The sequence below is a fragment of the Leucoraja erinacea genome, chromosome 30 (genome assembly GCF_028641065.1).
Source record: "Leucoraja erinacea ecotype New England chromosome 30, Leri_hhj_1, whole genome shotgun sequence".
NCBI classification, from domain to species: domain Eukaryota; kingdom Metazoa; phylum Chordata; class Chondrichthyes; order Rajiformes; family Rajidae; genus Leucoraja; species Leucoraja erinaceus.
This window is the reverse complement of record NC_073406.1, coordinates 14662695-14687715: the sequence shown is the minus strand read 5'-3', so window position 1 is coordinate 14687715 and position 25021 is coordinate 14662695. Positions and strand designations below refer to the sequence as shown.

The following is a 25021-nucleotide window of genomic DNA, read 5'->3' as shown; positions in this document are numbered from 1 at the left end:
GGGGGAATGGTTTGAGTTTCTCTTTCTCCTGACTCAGTCTGAAGACGGTCTCGACCCGAAATGTTACTTATTCCTTTTGTCCAGAAATGCCGCCCGACCCGATGCATTTTTGTATATCCGTTAATCTCTCGGTTTTGCTTTCAAGTAATCTACTCTCGGCTCGTGTAGATCTACCCCGGGTGGAGGGGGGGAGAGGGAGTAGAGAGGGGGAAGAAAGGGGTAGATGGGGAGGGGGGTGTGATGGAGAAGGGAGAGGTGCCCTCACGCTCCCGGGGCAGCTCTCCCGTCCCTCCAGTCGCCGTGCTTCACGCACACAAGCCCCGGCTACCTCCCCCTCCCCTCCCTCTCTCTCCCCGGAAGACGCGGTGAACAATACAGGTTGGGCCGTGCCGGGGTTTGCAGCAACGTTTATAAACCTCGGCCTCAGCTCACGCCTGGACCCCGGCATCCGTTCCCGCCGCTGCCCCTCTCCTTCCATTCCCTCCCTCCATTCCCTTCTTCCGTCCCTTCTCTCTATCCTTCCTCTCTCGTTTCCCTTCTCTCCTTCCCTCCCACACACACACACATCACGCACAGACAACTAACACACACACACGACACACTCAACTAAGTTTAGATTGGGTAGAAGCCCAAAGAGTAGGATGGGGCTGAAGCCCAAAATGTAATGCCTGGACTGGTTTTTCACCAATAGGGTGATTTACGAAAGGTCACTGGATCATAGATCCTCACCCACGTGACCGCAAAATTTAACTGGGGTGCAAAAACGTCACTTCCAGTACATGTTATTGATGCTGAAAACGCCGACTGCATTTCATCAAAACATCAATAATGCCTTAGTTAACCATATAACAATTACAGCACAGTTTTGATGAAATGTAGTGAGCAAACGCGATAATTCCCGATATTTTCTATCTTTATATCTGCACGGCCAACAACTTCCACTGTTATTTTCCCTTCAGCTCCCTCTTGTCTTTACCTTCGTTTTTATCTATCTTCTGGACTCTAAAGCAGGATAATTGTGCCTCACGGTCACCCCGACTGGCACAGTTATTTACAGCTAAAAAACGGGCGTTTTCACGGTTTTTAACAGGTTTGAAAGTGCGCGCTTTCAGCATCAATAACATGTACTGGAAGTGACGCTTGTACACCAGTTAAATGTTGCGGTCACGTGGGTGAGGATCTATGATCCAGTGACCTTTCGTGAAATCACCCTACAGTTATTGGTTTTCCAGGCTCTAGTTAATTAAATTATTGTGATTTACATTTCACAGTCACTAAAACAAGTGGTATTGTAACTATATACTTTCAGAGGTGATCTACACATTTTGTTTGTTACTTATAGGCTTACATGTATGCAATTTTATATTAAAATGTAGCTTAGATCTGTTTGGTCCATTAACTCACAGGCATTTTTTAAGCGCACATTTTGATTACTTTCCATTCTACCATAGTTATAAAGTCTATAACAGACTTTATTTGTATTTCTATGATTCTCCAGACCTTGGCTGGGAACCTGGGGCTCACCAAAATTGTTCCCAATTGGGCCCCGCACCTCCTAAGGCTGGCCCTGCCTGCAGTTGCAGGGGAAAGTACCTGGGGAGGGGGTGGCTTGGGTGGGAAGGGATGAATTGACCAGGGAGTTGCGGAGGGAACAGTCTCTGTGGAAAGCAGAAAGGGGTGGAGATGGGAAGATGTGGCTAGTAGTGGGATCCCGTTGGAGGTGGCGAAAATGTCGGAGGATTACGTATGTGCTGCATGCGACGGCTGATGATGTGGAAGGTGTGAACAAGGGGGACTCTGTCCTTGTTACAAATGGGGGGAGGGAGAGCAAGTGGGAGATGGTGAGATCTAGAAATGGTAGGGAGATGTCGGAGACAAAATTAGTCGTGAAGTTCTGCATGGGTGCAGGAGGTAGCACTGATGAAGTGGTCAATGTAGCGGAGGTAGAGTTTGGGGATAGGGCCAGTGTATTGCTGGAAAAGTAATTATAGCAATAGTAATAGGAATAGATAAAGAATCCCGCAGCTCCGCTCTTGCTCTCCCTCCCCCCATTCGTAACTAGGACAGATCATTCTAAACCGTCCCCATACATGTATCTGCCCAAATGTATTTTAAATGTTGTTATTGTACCTACCTTAGCTACTTCCTCTAACAGCTTGTTCCATTTAGCCTCTACATGAAAATGTTTCACCTCAGGTTTCTATTAAACCTTTCCCTGTTCGCCTCAGTGCTGCTGGCAAGAAGACATGTAACGTCTCTGAATATTCCCAGGTTCCTCTGCCAGCGTGAAGTCCACAGATCAAGCATTCCTACGGATGGATTCCAAAGGATGTTAGTTTTTCCAAGAAGGCTTTCAGAGTATCCTTGAAGTGTTTTTCCTGTACATCTGAGGAACATTTAACAGTACAGAATTTGTAACAAGTTGTATGTTTCGTAAGTTTATTTATCACATGCCCCTGGGATGTTCTACAAGAGGTTTCTCTTAATGTTCTCCCAGTTCAGAAAAGTAAATTGCAGCTCGTACAATTTTATAACATTTGTTTTTGCAGATGAACTGAAGGCTGCACATTACTCACACGTGATTTGAGAATTTACATGTCGGCACAAGTTCCTGTGACTGTCCACATTCAAGCTGGTAGCAGATGAGTAAATTGGTAACACCCTCCGAAAATCATCAGAAAACCCGTCCAGTCATTTTCCCAACACACCACCCAAGCATGGGAGAAAACAAGGATTAGACCAACCAAATACATCTTTACATTTTGCTAAGGTGCATGTAAAACAAGTCAACAGGACACTTAATGAGATAAACACAAGAGGTGTGAAAGTTTGAGGACAAGGGAAAGCTTATTGGGAACAGATTATGTCTTTCAAAGTGGTAACCAAATTGCAAAGTTTTAGTAAAATGCAGCTCATTGGTTCCAAGAGCATGATATGAACATTTCTGCATCGATGCTAAGGTTGTGATTGCAACAATATCTGCATTGTTTCTATGGTTTCATTTAATGCAAACTCAGTGAGGAAAAGTCCATATATGAGGGGGTTTGCTAAATAGGTGTTATGCCCATGTTTGTATAAGGTGCCACACTACTGATATTTAGTTCTTCCAAACCTAATGGAACTGGATGTGTCGGAAAGAACTGCAGATGCTGGCTTAAATCAAAGATAGACACGAAATGTTGGAATAACTCAACGGGACAGGCAGCATGTCTGGAGAGAAGGAGTGGGTGACGTTTCGGGTTGAGACCCTTCTTAAGATGTTGGCACAGAGATGCTGCCTGTCCCGCTGAGTTCCTCCAGCATTTTGTGTCTATCTTCTGCTGAATCTTTAAAGGAACAGGGTTTTGCAGAAGTAGAGGTGAAGGAACTAACACAACTACATGCTTGATTGGCACAGAATGGGCCATCACACACTTCACTTTGGCGGACATTTGCCCAAGAAATTACTTGGGTGGAAGATTTGTGGGTACAATCTTTGTGTAAGGTCTGAAACTTCACCACAACTAGGGTTGGACCTCCTAGGTGATCTGCAAAGAGTTGATTTCAGACTACAGATGGGAACAATAATAATGTTCATTGGGAAAGGTCCATTGGAAGTCAGGTGTTGGGCAGGATAATCATCGATGGTTAGCTGAGTGAGGAGATTAATGGAGAGGATGCTAAATGGATGAGTTGGATGTATTAAACTTCTGGAAACTTAAGAACAATGTGTTGCCTGCACTAAGCTATGGGTCCTTATGTTAATGGAGGATTAGAAGCACTATTAACAAGTGGGAGGTGTTAGATGTCCTTGAAAGTGGATAAGATGAGATCTATCGCAGAATTATATGGGAAGCAAACAAGCAGATTCCTGGGTCACTGATGGAAGATTTTTCATCTTTGCTAGCCACAGGCACGGTACCAGAAGACTGGAGGATAGCTGATGTTGTACCTTTATTTAAGAGGCGGCTGGGATAAGCCAGATATCCACAGGCCAGGGATGTCTTATATCAGTGGTAGGGAAATTATGGGAGAAGATATATGTATGTTGGCAAAGTCAAATACTGGTTATGGAGTTTCAGTGTTGTTTTACAGTCATCAAGTCATACAGTATGGTACCAGGTCTTTTGGCCGAACTCACCCATGCCGACCAGATTTTATAGCTGAACTAGTTCTATTTGCCTGCTTTTGGCCAATATTCCTCTCAACCTTTCCTATCCATGTACTTGTCTAAATGTCACCATCGTACCCATCTCTACAGCTTCCTCGGGCTTCTCATTCCATATGTGCACTACCCTCGATGCCAATGACGGCTGCTATCTGTACGGAGTTTATACGTTCTCCCCGTGACCTGCATGGGTTTTCTCTGAAATTTTAGGTTTCCTCACATTCCAAAGACGTGCAGGTATGTCAGTAAATTGGTTTGGTAAAATATAAAAATTGTCCCTGGTATGTGTAGGATAGTGTTAATATGTGGGGATCCCTGGTCTGTGCAGACCCGGTGGGCCAAAGTGACTGTTTCCGTTCTGTATCTCTAAACTAAACTAAACTAAACTGTACTCAATCCTCCAAATCTGGTCCCAGCCATATTTTATACAGCTGTAGCATGATGTCTCAACTCATGTATGCAGTATCCTTACTGAACAAGGCAAGCATGACAAACACCTTCTTGACCATCCTGTCTACATGTGTCACCACTTTCAGAGAACTGTGTACCTGTCCCTCTGTCCCAGGTATAATCCCGTCTCACTAATTTGATCGAGTTATTTGAGGAGGTAATAAAGGAGATTGAAGGAGGCAGGGCAGTAGATGTCTGTGTGAACTTTAGTAAGGCAGTTGACAAGGTCCTCCATTGGTAGGCTGGCCCAGCAGGTTAAGGCAGATGGTAGAGAGGTGAGCTAATTCATTAGATGATAGGAGTCAGTAGGTAGTGGTGTAAGATGCTTCTCTGAATCTTTGAATGGTGATGTAGTGCAAGGACTGGTGCTAGCACCTTTGCTGTTCATGGTACACCTGCTCCTCGACCTACGATAGGGTTACGTTCCAATAAACCCATTGTAAATTGGAAATATCGCGTCAAAAACACATTTGATACATTTGCGATCACGTGACCGGAAGTGACGTCCACTCGTGCCATTGTCGAGCGTTTGCACCATCGTAAAGTCGAAATATCGCAAGTCGGAGCATCGTAAATCGGGGAGCATCTGTATGTACCAAAGACTTAGATGTGAATGTAGGAGGCATGGCTAGTAGTTTTTACACAAAAGCTGGCAGTTTTGTGGATGGTATGGAATGGTCTGCAAGGCGACAGATGGACACAGGTCAGTTGGAAAACTGGGCAGGGCATTGGGAATTTAATCCCGACAAAGGAGAGGTGATGTATTTCACATAAGGGTTGGACATATATAGTAAATAGTAGTGCGTTAAAGAATGATGATGATAGGGAGACATTGGGGACCAACTCGATAGTTCCCTGAAAGTAATGATATGGGCGGAGAGTGTGATGAAGATGTCTTCATAGGTCGGGACATGGAAATATAAGAGTTGGAGCATTATGTTGTAATTGTACACAGCATTTGTTAGGCCTCACTTGTATTTGTGTGCAGTTCTGATCGCCACATCAAGGAAATAATTTTATTGCACTGGAAAGTCGTCAAGTAGCCTTTATTGTCATTCAGACCTTGCGGTCTGAACAAAATGTTGTTGCCTTGCAGTCCTACATATAGTAAAAATGACAAAAACACACAATAAACACAAATTAACATCCACCACAGTGAGTTCACCAGGCACTTCCTCACTGTGATGGAAGGCAAAAATCTTAAGTCTTTGTCTCTTCCCTTCTTATTCTCCCTCTGCGCCAGGCTTCAGATGTTATGACCCCGCCGGGCGATGGTAAGTAATGTCAGTCCCGCGGCTGAATCCGAGCTCCGCGAACGGGCCAGTTCAACTCCGCGGCCCGGGGTGGTCGAAGCTGCGGCCCTCCAGTCCAGCGGACGCAGCTGTTGTCGTGGGAGCTCCGGAAAACAGGTCACCTGTGCCCCAGGAGCTCCCGTCGATGTCGTCCGCTGGGCCCGCGGTCGGATCGAGTGGTCGCCGCTGCCAGAACACTGCCCCAACTTCGAGGCCGGGTCACCGCTGCTGTCGGAACACCACAGCTCCGGAGTCGGACAGCTGCCGCTGGAACACTGCCCCAGCTCCGAGGCCGCCAGCTCTGCTATTAGGCCTCAGCGCAGGCGGAGACGGAGACTGGGGATACGACAAGAGAAGTCGCATCCCCCCCCGAAGGAAGAGACCAAAAGCATGTTTCTCCCCCCCACCCACACACATACACAACGTAATAAACCAGAAATTAACTAAAACAGGACAAAAGACCAACAAACAAAAAACAGACGGACTGCAGGCGAGCCACAGCTGCTAAGGCTGCGCCGCCATCTTTGGGCGTAGAGATTGTAGAGATTCATCAAGATGTTGCTCCTGGATTGGAAGCCTTCAGTTGAGATAAGAGAATGGAGAGACTGGGTCTGTTTTCCCTGGAATCACAACCTTTTTCCCTGGGAGCTTATCAAAACACAAAGACGTTGGTATAAGGTGAGAAGATTGAGGTTTATAAGTTCTGTAAAGTATGTTATTTACACAGAGAGTGGTTGATATCTGGAGCATGCTACCAGAGGAGGTGGAAGAGTCAGATACAATTGCTTCACTTAAGAGACATTTAGACAGACACTCTGATAGGTAAAGAATAGGAGCCAACATAGGCACATTGGATTAGTGGTCAGCATAAACACGATGGGCTGAAGGGCTGCTTCTGTACGTCTTGTCGCAGGTAGATCGGGTGGTCTAAAAGGCTTTTGGCACATTGGCCTTCATCAGTCAGAGTATTGAGTATAGAAGTTGGCAGGTCACGTGGCAGTTGTATAAGATGTTAGTGAGGTCGAATTTAGAGTATTGTGTTCAGTTCTGGGCACCATGCTCTAGGAAAGATGTTGTCAAGTTGGAAATGGTACAGAGAAGATTTACGAGGATGTTGCTAGGACTAAAGGGTCTGAGCTAAAGGGAGAGGTTGAGTAGGGAGGAGGATGAGGGGTGATCTTATAGAGGTGTATAAAATCATGAGAGTAATAGATCGGGTAGACACACAGTCTTTTGCCCACAACAGGTGAATCGAAGACCAGAGGGCATAGGTTTAAGGTGAAGGGGAAAAGATTTAATAGGAATCTGAGGGGTAACTTTTTCACACAAAGGGTGGTGGATGTATGGAACAAGCTGCCTGAGGAGGTAGTTGAGGCAGGGACTATCCCAAAATTTAAGAAAGGACAGGTACATAGAAAGGACAGGTTTGGAGGGATATGAATCAAACGTGGGCAGGTGGGACTAGTGTAGCTGGGACCTGTTGACCGGTGTGGGCAGGTTATGCATAAGGGCCTGTTTCCCTGTATCATCATTCTATGACTCCATGACTTGACGACTCGGTAACTTTCATCCCATAGAGGGCAACACTCTCAGATTTCTTGCGATGTCACCTGTAGATATGGACCGCTAACGGTTTCACTTCCAGATTCCTCAGAAGCACTCGATCACTGCATGCTGTGCCATCTTTGGTGCTTTTGGACAATCCGTTCACTGAGATGACCGTCCGGATCCTCGTCCCGTCAGCTTCACCTACCAAGAAGCCAACATTTTCCACCCAGCAAGTGGTAGAGCCACAGAAACCTGGGTTTGCAGATTGTGGGGCAAGCAGAGGGGTGAATCTCTGCCACCCACTTGGAGGACGCTGGTGGGAGTCAGGAAGAATAGGGCTGACGGAAGCAGGGCCAGCACTGGGCAATCAGACCAGGGTCAAACCTGTCCCCACTCCAATGTGGGTTCTCCAGCAAATATCGACTCAGGCAAGTCAAACAGTGCAATTGCATGTTTGTAAGTCATCAAAAATAATCTCTCATTTTGACCGTAACCCGCGTCTATTTCATAAGTTTGTGTTTCAGTGCTCATTGTTCGCAACTGAATCGGAAGGCTCATTGACCAATTAATGTCTCTGAAAGCAATAGAAACACTGTTGGGACAAAACGTTCTGCTTCTCCAGGTCACTGCTTGTTCACAATATAGTTCACGCCGTGACATCCTGTCCTCCCGCGGCAGAGGGACATCTGATTCACAACTATAAATCAAGCCTTTAAATTACTTCTAAAGCTACCAGATGCCGCAAATTTCCCCACTCGAGTCTACCCGGCTCTCACTAAATATCAGACATCACCCAACATGAAGATCTTTATTGCCCTCATTCTACTCAGTAGTTCGTCAGCCAGTATTGTGATACAGGTAAGATTTACCTTCCTAACTCATTGTCGGATGTTACGATTAGATGTGTTGACATGTTAGAAGAACATTGTGTTGCCTACAGATTTACAGGAAGCTTGAACTACTGAGGGAAAGTTGGTTTAGGGCAAATGTTTCCAAGATAGAAAGAAAGGAAGATCTTGTTTATGTTATTGCAAGTTTCAAAACTTCAGGACACCTCAAATAGCTTCACACAGTCAAGTTTGCAATCTTGTCACTATGCATGGGACAGACTGCCTGAGGAACTCAGCTGGTCAGGCAGTACCTGTAGTGGGGAATGGACAGGTGATGTTTCGGGTCGGGACCCTTCTTCAGACTGGTGGAGTTGTGGCGAGAAAACAGGATAAAAGGTGGGGGTGGGACAGAGCCTAGTAAGTGATAGGTGGATACGGGTGCGGGGGGGGGGGGGGAGGGGGGGGGGGGGATTAGTAGATGGGTGGAGTAAATAACAGAGGCTAGAGGTGAAAAGGAGCAGCTTTGCCAAAATGTGACGTAGTGTGAGATGGGCCATGTTCACCCACAATGTCCGAGCCAGCCATGTTGGCCTCTCTGTTGGCTCACAACCTCCCAGCTAGCAACCGGGAAGGACTTTAGTCCTGGGGAATTGTCAGCAGACGAGACACTGCGCTGTGCAGGAGCGGGAGCGGGATGTAGGCTCATCCCCCTCCTCCTTGAGAGACTCCGCCAATAATTACACTCTCACAAGACCCAGCGCTCATGGTACTCACATTGAGATGGAGCACGTGAGGAATTGTAGCAATGAATGAGACTCTGGTGGTGGTGGCTGTGTCCCTTGTAGCAAAACCTCAATGTTCCAAATTACCTGCAGGCATCAAAGCATCAATATTTTAATGATTTCTGATGGAGGGTCTTGACCGGAAACATCACCTATTCCTTCTCTCCAGAATGGCTGCCTGACCCGTTGAGTTACTCCAGCATTTTGTGTCTAGCTACGGCATAAACCAGCATCTGCAGTTCCTTCTTGCACAAATATTGTAAACGCTACTCGCCGGTCTTTGGGATACCGGTGGATGTGAGAGATGTGACCCGATCGCAAGTCTTTTCCTTTCTTTACCCCGGCACTAAAATTGCAGGACACACCCGCCAGGTTTTGAAAGGTTTAAGAAAGAACTGCAGATGCTGGGACAATCGAAGGTAGACAAGAAATGCTGGAGAAACTCAGCGGGTGAGGCAGCATCTATGGAGAGAAGGAAAAGGCGACGTTTCGGGTGGAGACCCTTCTTCAGAAAGGATTCAGCAACACTGCAAAATTCCCAGTCTGAAGTGTTGGAACCAGCTTGAAATACAATAGGAAAAGTTGCTGCAGGTTACAGCCTGTGGGATCCAGAAAGAAGGACAACTAGAAGCAAGTTTATTTTAACAGTGGCAGATTTCGGAGATGAGACTGCTGTGTCTGAGCTACTCACACTTGCACATCACAAAACGTCATTCCAATGGACACAATCTTCAATAGATCAAAGCAATTCATGTAATAGTAAGGAGGCTATCACTCAGGGAGGAGAGTTTGATTTCTGTACTTACTCTAGAGTGTGCTATTTAGAATACAAACATCATTGACTTTCCCACACCCTGAGCGGCAGGGTGGCATGGCGGTAGAGTTGCTGCCTTGCCGCACCAGAGACCCAAGTTTGATCCTGACTCTGGGTGCTGTCTGTATGGAGTTTGTAAGTTCTCCCCGTGACCGTGTGGGTTTTCTCCAGGTGCTCCGGTTTCCTCCCACATTCAAAAGACGTACAGGTCTGTAGGTAAATTGGCTACGGGAAAAATTATGAATTAAAAACTATAAATTGTGGTGAGTGTGTAGGATAGTGCTAGTGCACTGGGATCCCTGGTTGGAGTGGTATTGGTGGGGCCTGTATCCAGGCTGTATCTCTAAACTAAACTAAATCTCTGTTTATTCCTGCCATCATTTCTCGGCACAAAAAGCTGGAGTAACTCAGCAGGTCAGACAGCATCTCTGGAGAAAAGGAACAGGTGAGGTTTGGGGTCAAGACCCTTCTTCAGAACTCGTCTCGATCCGAAACGTCATCTATTCCATTTTTCCAGAGATGCTGTCTGACCCGCAGAGCTACTCCAACTTTTTGTGTCTATCTTCAGTTTAAACCAGCATATGCAGTTCCTTCCTGCACATGCATCATTTCTTAACACACTGTGGGTGATTAATAGGCAGTCACTGATAGTCACTTGACTTAATGATGGGGAGCCATCCTTGAGCCCCCCCCTGGCAATTGATAAATTAATCGTATTTCCAAAATAGTTCCTCATGAACAGCAGACTGGATTTTGACTGAAACTATTATGAAATGCTAAATGGTTTCAAAAATAACCTGAACATATTGAAAAATAATAGTGGGATACTTGGCTTTCTCTCTAAAATGTTAGGCTTTCAAGCCTATATTTTTAAACCGTTATTGATCACATCCATGAAGTGGGCTCAGGCCTCAACCCATATTCTCACTGTCCAATTAGCCCAGACAATTTAAGGAGATCTTCTATGTCACTTGAGTATCTGATGGTGAAGAAGGACAGTGACACGGAGTGTGTGTTTCAGATGAAAGAGATGTGGACAGATCAAAATAAATTGAGACAGAGAAATACTGAAATCTTCAAGGGTTATGGGGAGAAGGCAGGAGAATGGGGTTGAGAGGCAAAGATAGATTAGCCATGATTGAATGGCGGAGTAGGCTGGATGGGCCGAATGGCCTAAATCTTCTCCTATGACGTGAACTTTTAGTTTAATTTAGTTTGGACGTACAACGCGGAAACAGTCCACACAGACCAGTGATCCCCACACACTATGTATGTCCTCAGACACTAACACTATCCTACACACTAGGGACAATATACACAAGCTAAATTAATCCACAACCCTGTATTTCTTGGGAGTGTGGGAGGAAACCGGCCACCCGGAGAAAACCCACGTGGTCACCGGGAAAAGGTACAAACTCCACACAAACAGCAGCCGAGGTCAGAATCGAACCCGGGTCTCTGGCGCTGTAAGGCAGCAACTCTACCGCTGGCTAGAGTTCCACCGTGCCACTCTTATGAACTTATGAAACGCAAGCACATCAGGCAGTATCCGAGTCGACAGAAAAGGAAGTTAATGCTTCAGGTCTTTAACAACCCAGAATTTCAGAATCTCCAGATTATTTTCAAAACATATTGAGTTGTGTTTGTATGCTGTCAGTAGAATTGGTAATGGCTCGACATAACTAACTCCTGCTCTATTCCTCTGTTGAAAGATTGGAGAATTTAAGTTCCCCGTGCAGGATGTGATACAGTTGAAACCACTGATGGACAACAACACAACCAAATTGCAGTTCTCTTCGTATACAAGCGTCATGGAATTATGTGGCAACGTTGATCTCCCACGCAATTTTAAAGTAATCTGTACCAAGAATGATGCTCCTCATATCTTTGACACATTAAGTAAGTTTGAAACGTGTTCTTTTCATAGTTAACCCCTTCTCTGTTAATGATTCCTTTCCGTGGCATGGGTCCGAGAATTCCCATTCCCAATCCTGATCCTTACCCAATTAGTCACACAGAGTGGAAACAGGTCCTTCGGCCCAACGTGCCCTAGTGTAGATGGGACATGTTGGTCGGTGCGGGCAAGATGGGTCGAAAGGGCTGTTTCCGCACGGTATGACTCATGACTCTGACTGATAGATTTATTTAACGTTTTGGTCATTTTCTTCAGGTCTTTATGAAGATAAAATGCTAAAATAATAACACCTACAAATTTAGCGTGAACATTAGATATTTAATTAGAAGATTTGAAAACTGACAATCAGCGACCAGAATTTAATTTGTATTTAATCTTTCCTTTCCAGATCGCATTGCAACGTACCCCTACCCATGCATGATATGTGCATATGGATTCTGCACTGGTTGTAACTTAAACTAGACTTGGGAGAATGTGACATGTAAAATACTCTTTAACATTCGGTTCATTTGGTGGCATGATGATTCACCACTGGATTCAATGATTTACTAAAGCTGATAAGGAACATCTTGTAGTATCTGTCATTAAAACATCTGTACCACTGAACATTAAATCTAGCAATCTAGAAACTTTAACGTAATAAATGTGCATTTTATTCAATATGCTCGTTGGAAATCCAGTTCTTGGCACAAACATGATCTGTTCTCTTTAACTGTTTTGCCTCTCGCCAATCTTTCCATCTCCTTCAGCTACCCGCAATGGACAGTACAAGTCTCAAGCATGCGCGATGCACTGAACATGTATTGTGTTCAGTTTTGGGTACCATGTTATAGGATATATGTTGTCACGCAGAGAAGATTTACAAGGATGTTGCCAAGACTCAAGGGCCTGAGCTTTCGGGAGCGGTTGAGCAGGCTAGGAGTCTATTCCTTGGAGCGCAGGAGGATGAGGGCTGATCTTATGGTGGTGGACAAAATCATGAGAGGAATAGATCGGGTAGACGCACAGAGCCTCTTGCCCAGAGTATGGGGCGTTCAAGAACCAGGGAACATTAGGTTTAAGGTGAGAGGGGCAAGATTTAATAGGAACCTGAGGTGTACCTTTTTCACACAGGGGGTCATGGGTGTATGGAATGAGCTGCCGGAGGAGGTGGTTGAGGCAGGTAGTATTGCAAAGTTTAAGAAACATTTGGATAGGTACATGGATGTGACTGGTTTAGAGGGATATGGGCCAAATGCAGGTAGGTGGGACTAGTGTCGATGAGACTAGTGTCGATGGGACATGATGGTCAGTGTGGGCAGGTTGGGCCAAAGGGCCTGTTTCCACACTCTTTGAGTCATACTCATACAGGGATCACTGCAGCCCATTAGCCCATGAGAGTTTTGCCAGGTTTGAGGTCCTGATCTTCTGACATCCTTTTCTTCAGTCAGCCAACATTCATGTCGATGCACTGAGGGCTACATCTGCCTTCACCAGCAGCAGACTCTTGAGATACGATGGTCCATTGCAAATTCTGTAAGGACAAATTTCCGTCACCCAAACTGCTGTAACCCATGAGTTACCTGCACTGAACATTGTGTGAAGTGAGGAGAATGCAGAAATGATGGCTCACCACCAGGCGGCAATAGAGAGTTGAACCAGAAGCACTAAAAGCTGAACACAGAATGATATTGGGGAGAGACTGGGTTAAGCTGAATAGATATGATTGAAGAGATCCAGGAGCCCTCAGATCACTGTTACAAATCTGTCTGACTGAGTACCAAACTGCCCTAAACTTGGACAACTAAAAAATAAATGCAGAGAAATTGCATTACAAAGCTCAAGCACTGAGTTTTCTTTAAAACCTTTGGAAAGGTTTCCATAGAACTTGAATGGTGAACGCACCTTTGATCTCCGTTCCAGGTACCACATGAGGTCGAACACATGTAGACCTGGACAATAACGCACAGCACCAGTAATAGGACAAGGCCACTAGACCCGTCGAGCTTGTCCCACCATGGCTGGTTTTCCCCAGGTCTCATCTCCTCCTCTGTATCAGTTCCCCACAGCCATGAATCCCCTGTTAAAAAAAAAGATCTGCTTTCTCTTTAAGTCTCCCCAGTGATGTTGCCACCACAACCCTCTGAGGTGGGACATTTCAGTGATTCACCATCTCGGCATCCTATTTATTGTAACTGTGTCCCTCATTCATGGATGTCCCTGTGAAAATATCACCCAGGCATATCCACTCGCTTCATGGGGACTTACATGCTACATTCTCCTACACTCCAAAGAATAGATCCAGCTCCTTTAGCCACTGGTGGCAGGGACGGCCCTCATCTCAAGGATCAGCATTTTGCACTGCCTCCAACATTAGCAACATTAGTTTTCTTAAATGGGTGGACCATTCTGTGAACAGTACTCCAGGTGTGGCATCACCAATACCTTGTAACAATGCTCTCCTATTTCTAACCCCCAAGCCCTTTGCAATAAAGGCCAATATGAAATGTTCCTTCCTGACTACTTGATATACCTGCCTGCTAAATGCATCAATAGTCACTAGTCAATAGATTTATTCATCACATACACAATGAAGTGCAGTGAAATGAATTTGCCAGCAGCTGTACAATAAAAAAGAACACACAATACACATTAAAAATCTAACACGAAAACATCCACCATAGCATTCATCACTGTAGTGGAAGGCATAAAGTTCAGTCAGTCCTCCTCCATTTTTCCCCGTGGTCGGGACCACAAACCTCCGCAGTCGGCCAGATGTACAGGCCCTCTCGTCTGGAAGGTAAGTCCCAAATCGGTGCTTCCCGACCGGAGACCGCGGCTTCAAGATGGTGTAGGCCGCAGGCCGGCGGTCGAAGATCTAAGTCCCCTGATTTGCAATCCCTGTTCATTCAGTTGATATGATTTCTCTCACTGATTGCTCTCTGTGGCATGGCTTTTCACATCCAGTTCAATGGAATCACATTTCACATGGTTAGTGTGGAGCATTCAAGGTGCGTGGATCTTACTCCACATTCCCCTTGCAATAGTTCTACCCACCACCCTCAACTCCACCCCCCTCTCACTACAACCAGGGCCCATTCCCAATCTGCTCATCAACAGCATTCGGTGGGCCGAAGGACCTGTTTCCATGTCATATCTTGTAAACTAAACTGAACTGAACATAGAAACATAGAAACATAGAAATTAAGTGCAGGAGTAGGCCATTCGGCCCTTCGAGCCTGCACCGCCATTCAATATGATCATGGCTGATCATCCAACTCAGTATCCCGTACCTGCCTTCTCTCCATACCCCCTGATCCCCTTAGCCACAAGGGCCACATCTAACTCCCTCTTAAATATACCCAATGAACTGGCCTCAACTACCCTCTGTGGCAGAGAGTTCCAGAGATTCACCACTCTCTGTGTGAAAAAAGTTCTTCTCATCTCGGTTTTAAAGGATATCCCCCTTATCCTTAAGCTGTGACCCCTTGTCCTGGACTTCCCCAACATCGGGAACAATCTTCCTGCATCTAGCCTGTCCAACCCCTTAAGAATTTTGTACGTTTCTATAAGAACTGAACTAAACTACTGACATGTTGGCCTTCATAATAAGAAGAGTTGAGTATAGGAGCAAAGATGTCCTTCTGCAGTTGTACAGGGCCCTGGTGAGACCACACCTGGAGTATTGTGTGCAGTTTTGTTCTCCAAATGTCAGGAAGGACTTTCTTGCAGTGTAGGTTCACAAGGTTAATTCCAAGGATGGCGGGACTGTCATATGTTGAAAGAATGGAGCGAATGGGCTTGTATGCACTGGAATTTAGAAGGATGAGAGGATATCTTATTGAAACATATAAGATTATTAAGAGATTGGACACGCTAGAGGCAGGAAATGATGTGGGGGTAGTCCAGAACCAGGGCGCACAGTTTAAGAATAAGGGGTAGGCCATTTAGAACGGAGATGAAGAAAATCTTTTTCACCCAGAAAGTTGTGCATCTGTGGAATTCTCTGCCTCTGAAGGCAGTGGAGGCCGATTCTCTGGATGCTTTCAAGAGAGAGTTAGATAGAGCTCTCAAAGATAGCAGAGTCAAGGGATATGGGGAGAAGGCAGGAACGGGGTACTGATTGTGGATGATCAGCCATGATCACAGTGAAGGGCGGTGCTGGTTCGAACAGCCAAATGACCTACTCCTGCACCTATTGTCTATTGTTTATTAAACTAAAACTAAACTAAACTAAACTTTGAGGGTTCTGTTAAAGTTCTGGCAAAATCCATCCTGGTAAGTCACGCACCTGTAATTTGTTTAATGTTTATGAAGTTCCAGAAGCAAGCATTGCATTGCATTGCATGACATCGCCCTTGGCTGTGTCTGGAGCTGCAGCTACAAGTGAAGTGTCGTATCAGGAAAATGATCCACCAGGTCTGCAGTGACACACCAGTGCCCTTGACACTCACGTCACTGGCATCTGATAGTACACTCTTGAGCAAACACAGGAATAAAAAATTGGAAAACCACGTTGTAAAAACCCATTTCATGAAACTAAAGTGTAGATTGCCAACAGATAAGAGAAACCATTTGGCTCATCTCATACTGAAGCATCTAAGTGTTTTCTCGAACAGCCATTTGGCCATTCCCAGGTTGATCTTGATGTTAATTTAAAAGCATTTAGGGTTAGAGTGAGGGTTAGCATGAATACAAAACAGACAGTATATGCCACAACTTCAAAACCAAAAGCTTGCTTGTGGAAATCCACCTGGCATAGTTATAAAACCTAGAACTTTTAGTAGAAAACAAGCTTCTGGAGGAAAGACACAAAAAGCTGGAGTAACTCAGCGGGTCAGGCAGCATATTTTTCTATAGGAAGGAGTCCTCACAAAACCTAGAAATGACCCCTTCACCTCATCTACAATTATCCTCCTCCCCATGGACTTCCTGGATGGCCTTCTACCCTTTCTACACCTTTTTAAAAGCAGTCTGAAGAAGAGTTCCAACCCGAAATGCCACGTATTCTTTTTCTTCAGAGATGCCACTTGAGTTACTCCAGCATTTTGAGTCTATCTTCAATATAAACCAGCATTTGCAATTTATTCCTACACAAACATAGGAGGAACTGGACTGATGGCATTCTTCACTCAGAAAGACACAGATGATCATCTGTCCATTTCCCTCCATAGATGCTGACTGACTCGTTGAGTTATTCCAGCAGTTTATTTTTCACTCTGCAGTCTCCTGTGTCTCAAATAAATAGAACTTCATGGGGTGTGGTTCGTTATCCCACCTTCTCACCCACCCCCTACACACTAGAAGCAATTTACAGAGGCCCAATTAACTATCTTTGGGATGTGGGAAGAAACCAGAGCACCTGGAGGAAACCACGCGGTCACAGGGACAACGTGCAAACTCCACACCGGCAGCACTCAAGGTCAGGATCGCTGCAGGTCTCTGGCGCTGCGCTGCAAGATAGCAGCGTAATCTGCAGATTCGGTCTTGAACCAGAGGCACAAGAAACGTGACTGCTGAAACTGAACAAAGAAAATGGCTATCCAATGAGATGAGTACTAATTCACCTTAAATTGTTCACCCTGACCTGAAATAAAGTACACGGATGACAGGAAACTGCATTCATTTCAAAGAGGGGGGATACGGCCTTGAATCACTGTAAGCCAGCAGCTGATTCATACGTATAATAAAAGCTAGGGAAGTTAATCTTCACTCGAACAGTCAGTTCAACCTAGATTTATCTCATTAATCAATAAACCCATAAAATTCAATAACAGAAACCAGTTGCATAATGACTTCCAAACAAATGCTGTACTGTAACAGAGGTGTAATTCCTCTGTAAAAGTTTAAACATTTACACGAGGATTGCTTCAGTAACTATTTAGCAAGATTTAATGGAGTACGTAACACAAAATCATTACACTATAATATTGTGGAATCTGTATTTGAAAACATAAGGTACGTATAATATTGCTTGCATTAATATTCATTACAAAGAATATGTGATATCCCAGAAATAGCTATAAAATAGCCATTGGTATGGGAGGAAGGAATATATCTTCCGGGAATTAGTACCGAGCAAATTGTTGGATCTGGCAAGTCATAGGATGCTTTGATTTGTCCTTTTGCATACCGTTCATTCATTTTTCTATGTACCTTTTCATATCTCTCGTTTCCCTTTCCCTTGACTCTCAGTCTGATGAAGGGTCTCAACCCGAAACCCATTATTCACCTATTATTTTTCTCCTGAGATGCTGCCTGGCCCGCTGAGTTACTCCAGCTTTTTGCGTCTAACCTACAAACCTGTACCTCTTTGGAGTGTGGGAGGAAAGCAGAACATGGTCACAGGGAGAATGTACAAACTCCGTATAGACTATGGGAGGTGGCTGGATGGAGTCTGCACTTTGGGCCATCATTCATCCTGCACCAGCAGAGTCTCGTCTTTGTGTTTTGAGAACTTGACTATTGGCAGGGTGCCCTAGTTTGTATTAGATCCTCTGTATACTTCTGAACTCATTGTCCAGTTCACCCATCGACCCTGTGATCTTTAAGTTTCTGGTCTGGAAGACACGACCTCTCAACTCACAATGCAATGTCACATACAATGTCACCAGGCGAGCTACGGCGAAGTGCATCAGTGTGCTGATCTTTCTTCTTGCGTATGGCGTGCACAGCCTAAAGTTGTAGGACAACTTGTTCTATTTGATCTTACTTGATTGTGCACGCCAGGTTGATTGCATTAATCGAAACAGGGCGGACCACGTGAAGGTTGCAATCTCCCACCCCAGTGTGCTGATGAACAGCGGGCTTGCACATGTTGACATTGGCCGAACTATGAAAGTGTGGAGTTATGTTGTGACGGCACTGAGGGGCTGATACTGATCAGTAACCGCACCACCGCGCCGACATTTGTCACAGAGACTTTCACTGGAAATACAAGACATGGAATATCTGCCTCTCACCAGTGAGGATTAACCCATGTGCTGAGTCAGCTTGACGTGCTGCAGTAATCAAGCTTGGCATGGAATGAAGCCATTGACGTCATTTTAATCAGGACTTGCCTGTGGTTCAAGGCTGCAGTGAGAGCAATGTTTTCACCTATAGGCTTCAGCTGCGTTCAATTAGGCTAATGATTAACACCGCCAATATTTCTCGATATACATTTATTCAAGGCACGCGGGACTTGATGTAGTAAGGCTCGAATTTATTCCCCGATTCAGAGGGAGCCGAGAGGCTTGGTTCTGTGGCTGTATGGGGCTGTGGACTTGGTTTAGTTGAGTTTAGAGATACAGTGGAGAAACAGGCCCTTCGGCCCCACCGGGTCCACACCAACCAGCGATCCCTGGGGCACACTAGGGACAATTTACATTTAAATGTAAACTTTATAATTTTGCCAAGTCACTTAACCTACAAACCTGTACACCTTTGGAGTGTGGGAGGAAACCAAAGATCTCATAGAAAACCCATGCGGTCACGGGGAGAACATGCAAACTCCGCACAGCCAGCCCCCTTAGTTGGGATCGAACCTGGGTTTCTGGCGCTGTAAGCGCTGTAAGGCCACAACTCTACCACTGCACCACCGTTGATTAAAAAATAAAAGCTAGAAATGCTGGGAACTTGAAATAAAATGAAAAACCTTTGACTTGAAATATTAACACTGTATTTCTCTACAGATGTTACCTGACCCACGGAGTATATCAATCTTTTTTTTGCTTTAATTATGGATTTCTCTCAAGAAGGGCGAAAAACCCAGGATTTATTTGATGAACTGAATTTACACAGGAAGAAATAGTCACTTTGTTGTCAGCATATGGTGCAAATGCCTTCACTAAAAACCTTGCAGAAATACTCATGCAGCTTTCCTGTAGTCTCTTCACATCATAGATTCACAGTGTTGGATGTGTTGAATCTGCCCTCTCTCATGGTAGGAGGTACTAGATGGTGCCTTGTTGAATCTTGTGCACTGACCCAGTGTAGTCCACTGTCTTACACTCGTGGACTTGATGTGATTGAGCCTAACTATACTAGCATTGTCACTGCACTGTATGCAAACAAAATAATTTCATTCACCTTAGGTACACGTGACAATAAAGTAGCATTGATCCATTGACCCATTGTTGAGGCGGGAGAGAATAGAGAACACAGAGACCAAGTGAAGGTAGCCCTTGCTGTCTCCTCCCCTTCTCAGCTCTCCCTCAGACCTCTGGCTCCTCCTCTTCCTTTCTTCTCCCCCCACCCTGCATCAGTCTGTAGAAGGGTTTCAGCCCGAAACGTTGCCTATTTCCTTCGCTCCATAGATGCTGCCGCACCCGCATAGTTTCTCCAGCAATTCTGCCTACCAATGGTTTTTCACTTTGCCAGCACACTGCCAGAAGCCGCGAATCAGGTCCCAACTCCGAGAATTTTACCATTATTGGCTTTAAATTTGGAAGAAACCATTGCACATGAAGGAGCCATCAGATTGGCAGATTGGCCGATAAAATTTTGTCAACGTGCAGGATATCATATTTCAGGAGTTTTCATTGCCTTGGTTGGGGATGAAGGCAAATTGTGTGACGATAATCTGTTAGCAGCAGTCCGTAAGGATCATCTCCATGCAATGATCACCACGGCAGCATCTGCAGAATGTAAACACAAGTATGTATTTAGGGCTGAGATCAACACATTTTTCATGGCAAAGAAACCAGGCAATATGGAACCAGGATGGAATTGGAAGTTGCAATCATAGGTCAGCTATGCTCTTACTGAATGGCTCGTTAATTCTGAGGGACCTTAAGGATCCCTTGTTCTTATTTCTTATGTTCTTCTGTATTCTTACTTACATTCCCCCCATTAAAATTGTCCTTACACCTGATTCTAGGACTAAGTTACAGGCAGCACCAATGGCACAACTAATAAAGACACTATCGCACAGTGCCAGAGACCTGGGTTCAATCCTGGCCATAGACACAAAATGCTGGAGTAACTCGGTGGGCCAGGCAACATCTCTGGGGAGTCGGATTGGGTGACGTTTCGGGTCGACACCCATCTTCAATCTCAACCCGAAACGTCACCCATTCCTTCTCTCCAGAGATGCTGCCTGTCCCGCTGAGTTACTCCAGCATTTTGTGTCTTTCTTCGATTTGATTCAGCATCTGCAGTTCTTTCCTACACATTCAACCCTGACCATGTATGCAGAGTTTGCACATTCTCCTTGTGACTGCATGGGCTTCCTCCTGATCTACAAACCTGTGCGTTCTCTCCCAAATCCCAAAGACGCACAGGTTTGTAGATTAGTCGACCCCCCGTAAATTGCCTCTAGTTTGTAGGTGAGTCATAGAATCTGACAGGAAATTCATGAGAATGTTTGAAGAATAAATATATGGGATCAGCGCGTGGCCTGCAGAGAGTATCCACCATTTCTTAATATTATTTCGGATTTTATCAGCCACATTTCTTTGATTTTATACTGTATGACTTATTGCCAAACTCTGCAAGATAATCACTCCATAAACCTTAGTACATTCAGGGTGCAGGCAAGCTGTTGTTATCTTTTCTCCATCAGGAGATCCTTTAATTAAACTCCGGTTTATCTAATTTATACACAATCGGGGCTGGGTAAACCAGATTGCATTGTTAGCATGGATTACCAGGGAAACTCCTGTTGACTTTAAATTGTTGGAACGGATGCACAGACTGAGCAGAGATCAAAGGTAATGATAATAAGGAGATAAGAGAAGCGAATTTAAATGTAACACTGCAGAAATCTGAAATAAAAGTGGGAAATACTACAAATACTCATCTGGTCAGGCAGTGCCAGCAGTGGAAAACGAGACAGGTTGTTTTTATTTCAAGACTTCACACGGGTTTCAAACAAGTGGAGAGACAGAGATAACAGAGGAAGGGAGGACACAAGGACGAGGATGAGTGTCAGGGCAGGGACATATGCAAGATAACAGGCAACCCATTTATTGTCTGGAGCCTCAGGCACACTGATGTTTGCATGGGTGTGTACAAGGCATGCGGTGAGAATGCCACTCCAGCACAGGGCCGTTTGCAGGTTCTACATATGCCAGTTGTCTGAGGTGACGGGTAAATAACAGGACTGCTAAAGGCAGATGGGTGATGATATGAAGTAAACAGAATGATTAAATACAATCAAGATAAGGAATAAAGACAGGACACAATGGGCAGATGCTGGTTTACACCGAAGATAGACACAAAATGGTGGAGTAATTCAAACGTGCTGGAGAAACTCAGCGGGTACAGTAGATGCTGCTGCATCCACTGAGTTTCTCCGGCACTTTTGTCTACCTTCGATTTTCCAGCATCTGCAGTTCCTTCTTAAACAACACATGGTCAATGGGTCAGGCAGCATCTCTGGAGAAAAGGAATAGGTGACGTTTCGGGTCGAGAAGTTTGACCAGTCTGAAGAAGGGTCTCGACTCGAAACGTCACCTATTCCATTTCTCTAGAGATGCTGCTTAACCCGCTGAGTTACTCCAGCATTTTGTGTCCATCTTCTGGGCAAAGGGCAATCACCATGTGGGGACAAACTGTGACCATGTAACAGAGGTGAGGGCCAAATGTCCAAATGCTGCTCCTACTTCTTCTAAACTCACAGAATGAGGTGAGCTTCGATGGAAGTGACCCTGGTTTGGAAAGAGCCCCAGAGCACCGTTGTCTCTGCAGAGTCTTTCCTGTGGGGTTGGTTGTATTCAGGATGCACATTTCTGATTATGTTTTCTATGCAGGCAGATGAGATTCATTCATTGGCATCATGTGCGGCCCAGTCATTGAGTGCTACATGGCCTATTTGTGTGTTGCACTCTTCAATGTTCTATTGCAGACTCAATAACTCTAACATGCTGTACATCTAGCGATTACAAACAGTGCATTGATCTTTAATGCATGGGGTGGATCGGGTGGCATGATGGCGCAGCAGACGAGGTGATGACTTTTCGTGCCAGAACCCAGGTTCGATCCTGACCCTAGGGGCTGTCTGTACGGAGTTTGTTCGTTCTCTCCGTGGCCATGTGGGTTTTCCCTGGGAGCTCCGGTTCCTCCCACACTCCAAAGACGTACAGGTTTATAGGTTAATTGGCTTCGGTAAAATTGTATGTTGTCCCCAGTGTGTAGAATAGTGTCAGTATACGGGGTGATCGTTGGTCGGTGTGGACTCAATGGGCCTCACTGTATCTCTGAACTAAACTAAAACCAAATAAAACATTCTGTGCTTGGAATAGAAATGTCTGATTCCAATTACATAAGTCCCTGTTGAGTCTGCATCTGGAAAGGTCTCTACATGTCTGCTGTGTTTACTAAGGACGATTTTACTTTTTTCCCGTGGTAAATAGAGAGACTGTAGCCAAGGATCACATAGATCGCCATGGGATTTTTCTTCTCTAGGAGCCAACCTTGAATGGCAGTGTTGTCATCTGAGGAGAAAGTATCTACTTAGCCACGGACTCACTTGAGTTTAGAAGAATGGAGGGAGAATGGAGGATGATTTGAGTGAAGCTTGACAAGGTACAGTAGATGAGCTCAAGGTCTTATTGAATGCTGGAATAGGTCTTTGGCCCCTTTTGGTCATGGCTGACTATGGGGGTCTCCAGGATGCTATTTCCTATAGGGAGGACGCCTGTGCGTGACCTTGTTTAACGTGGGGAGACTGGTGCACAGGCAGCCACCCCGCGGTCCTTGACAGATCTGGGTCAGGATCCAGTGGCAGGGAGTCCAAGACGACCGGAGACCCTTTTCTGCTGCAGCCTTCATCCACCTTCCCAACCGTTGTGACGCTCCACTAAGGTCAGCCATCATCCTCCGCCTGTTCGACTGTTGAGGTCTTGGTTGGATTGCTCTTTGTCAGAGACCTCCCCCTCGAACTCACTGCCCTACCAGGAGCGTAGCTCCAGATGACATTGCTCTCAGGATCTCAGGTTCACACAAGCTTCTCCACCACGACAAGGTGACAATCCATGGAGAATAGGTATGAGGGTTCAAATAGGTTTCTGTTGCTAGTTTAATTTAGTTACTTTAGTTTAGAGATACAGCATGGAAACGGGGCCCCTTCCCCCCCCCCCCCCCCCCCCCCCCCCCCCCCCAATTCCACACTGACCCTCGATCACACATTGAGACTAGTTATAGGTCATCCTGTTTTCTCATCTACTCTCTACATACTGGGGGCAATTTACAGAGGCCATTTAAGCTACAAACCTGTACGACTATGGGATGTGGAAGGAAACTGGAGCACCCATAGGAAACCCATGGGGGAAACCACAGGGACAAAGTGGACACTCCAACACCTGAAACTAATGTTGGTTAATGGTGCATGCTCCAACTCAGGGGTGGGGAACCTTTTCATATTGGAAGGCTGCATTAAATTAGCTGTAATCTAATAAGGCCGCATCCAAGAAACTTCAATGAGATATAGGATTATTTTGTTGAATCTTCTTTTACTCTTTGGTATTTTAAGTACATTCATTTTAAGATTAAAATAAAACTAATAAAAGACGAACAAAAGCATATTAATAAAAATAAAAGGATTTGTTCTACGAAATTTGGATTCATTCAAAAGGCCGCACTTAATGGCCTACAAGGCCACATGAGGCCTTAAGGCCGCAGCTTCCCACCCCTGCTCCAAATGTTGGGTTTGCCGGGCACGAGGGCTTCTATGTTGGCTTTCGAAGCTGAAGAAATTATTCTTATGAACCATAAAAAATTGAAGAAGGATTCTATTAATCGAAATTTCAGTGAAAGAAATAGCCAATTTTTATCTGTCAACGTATAAATAAAGATCAGAACACTGTGTGACATGGGATGCTGGCAGTGGTAACAATACCACATCTATCTAAGATGGAGAAAAAATGCTGAAGCAACTCACTGGAACAGGCAGCATCTCTGGATTGAAGGAATGGGTGATTTTGGGTCGGGAGTCTAAGGAAGGGTCTCGACCCAAAACGTCACCCATTCAAGATTCAAGATTCAAGATAGATTTAATTGTCACGTGTGCCTGATGGCACAGTGAAATGAATTCCCTTCTTTCTATCCAGAGATGCTGCCTGTTCCGCTGAGTTTCTCCAGCATTTCGTGTCTATCTATTCCAAGGGCACTGCCACTTTCCCTGCCGATCTCATGACCCAAGGTCTTATTTGCCTGAGTTTGCTCTTCTTCTGGAAATGAGACATAAATCTTGTTATCCATTAACGGCATCAGGAGAACACAGGTTATCCAGCGGCAATTAAATTTTATGTGTTGTTGTCAGGAGTGTACTGTCATATATTGT

General features: G+C 45.1%; 1 protein-coding gene across 1 annotated transcript; it reads left to right on the top strand.

Moving 5' to 3' along the window:
- The first annotated feature begins 8139 nt into the window (after positions 1 to 8139).
- Positions 8140 to 12454, top strand: LOC129711672 (guanylin-like). The gene is made up of 3 exons (XM_055659497.1): positions 8140 to 8295; positions 11576 to 11762; positions 12167 to 12454. Exons 1-3 carry the CDS (start codon positions 8236 to 8238, stop codon positions 12238 to 12240), a joined length of 321 nt encoding a protein of 106 aa, XP_055515472.1. The 5' UTR covers positions 8140 to 8235; the 3' UTR covers positions 12241 to 12454.
- Positions 12455 to 25021: the final 12567 nt, after the last annotated feature.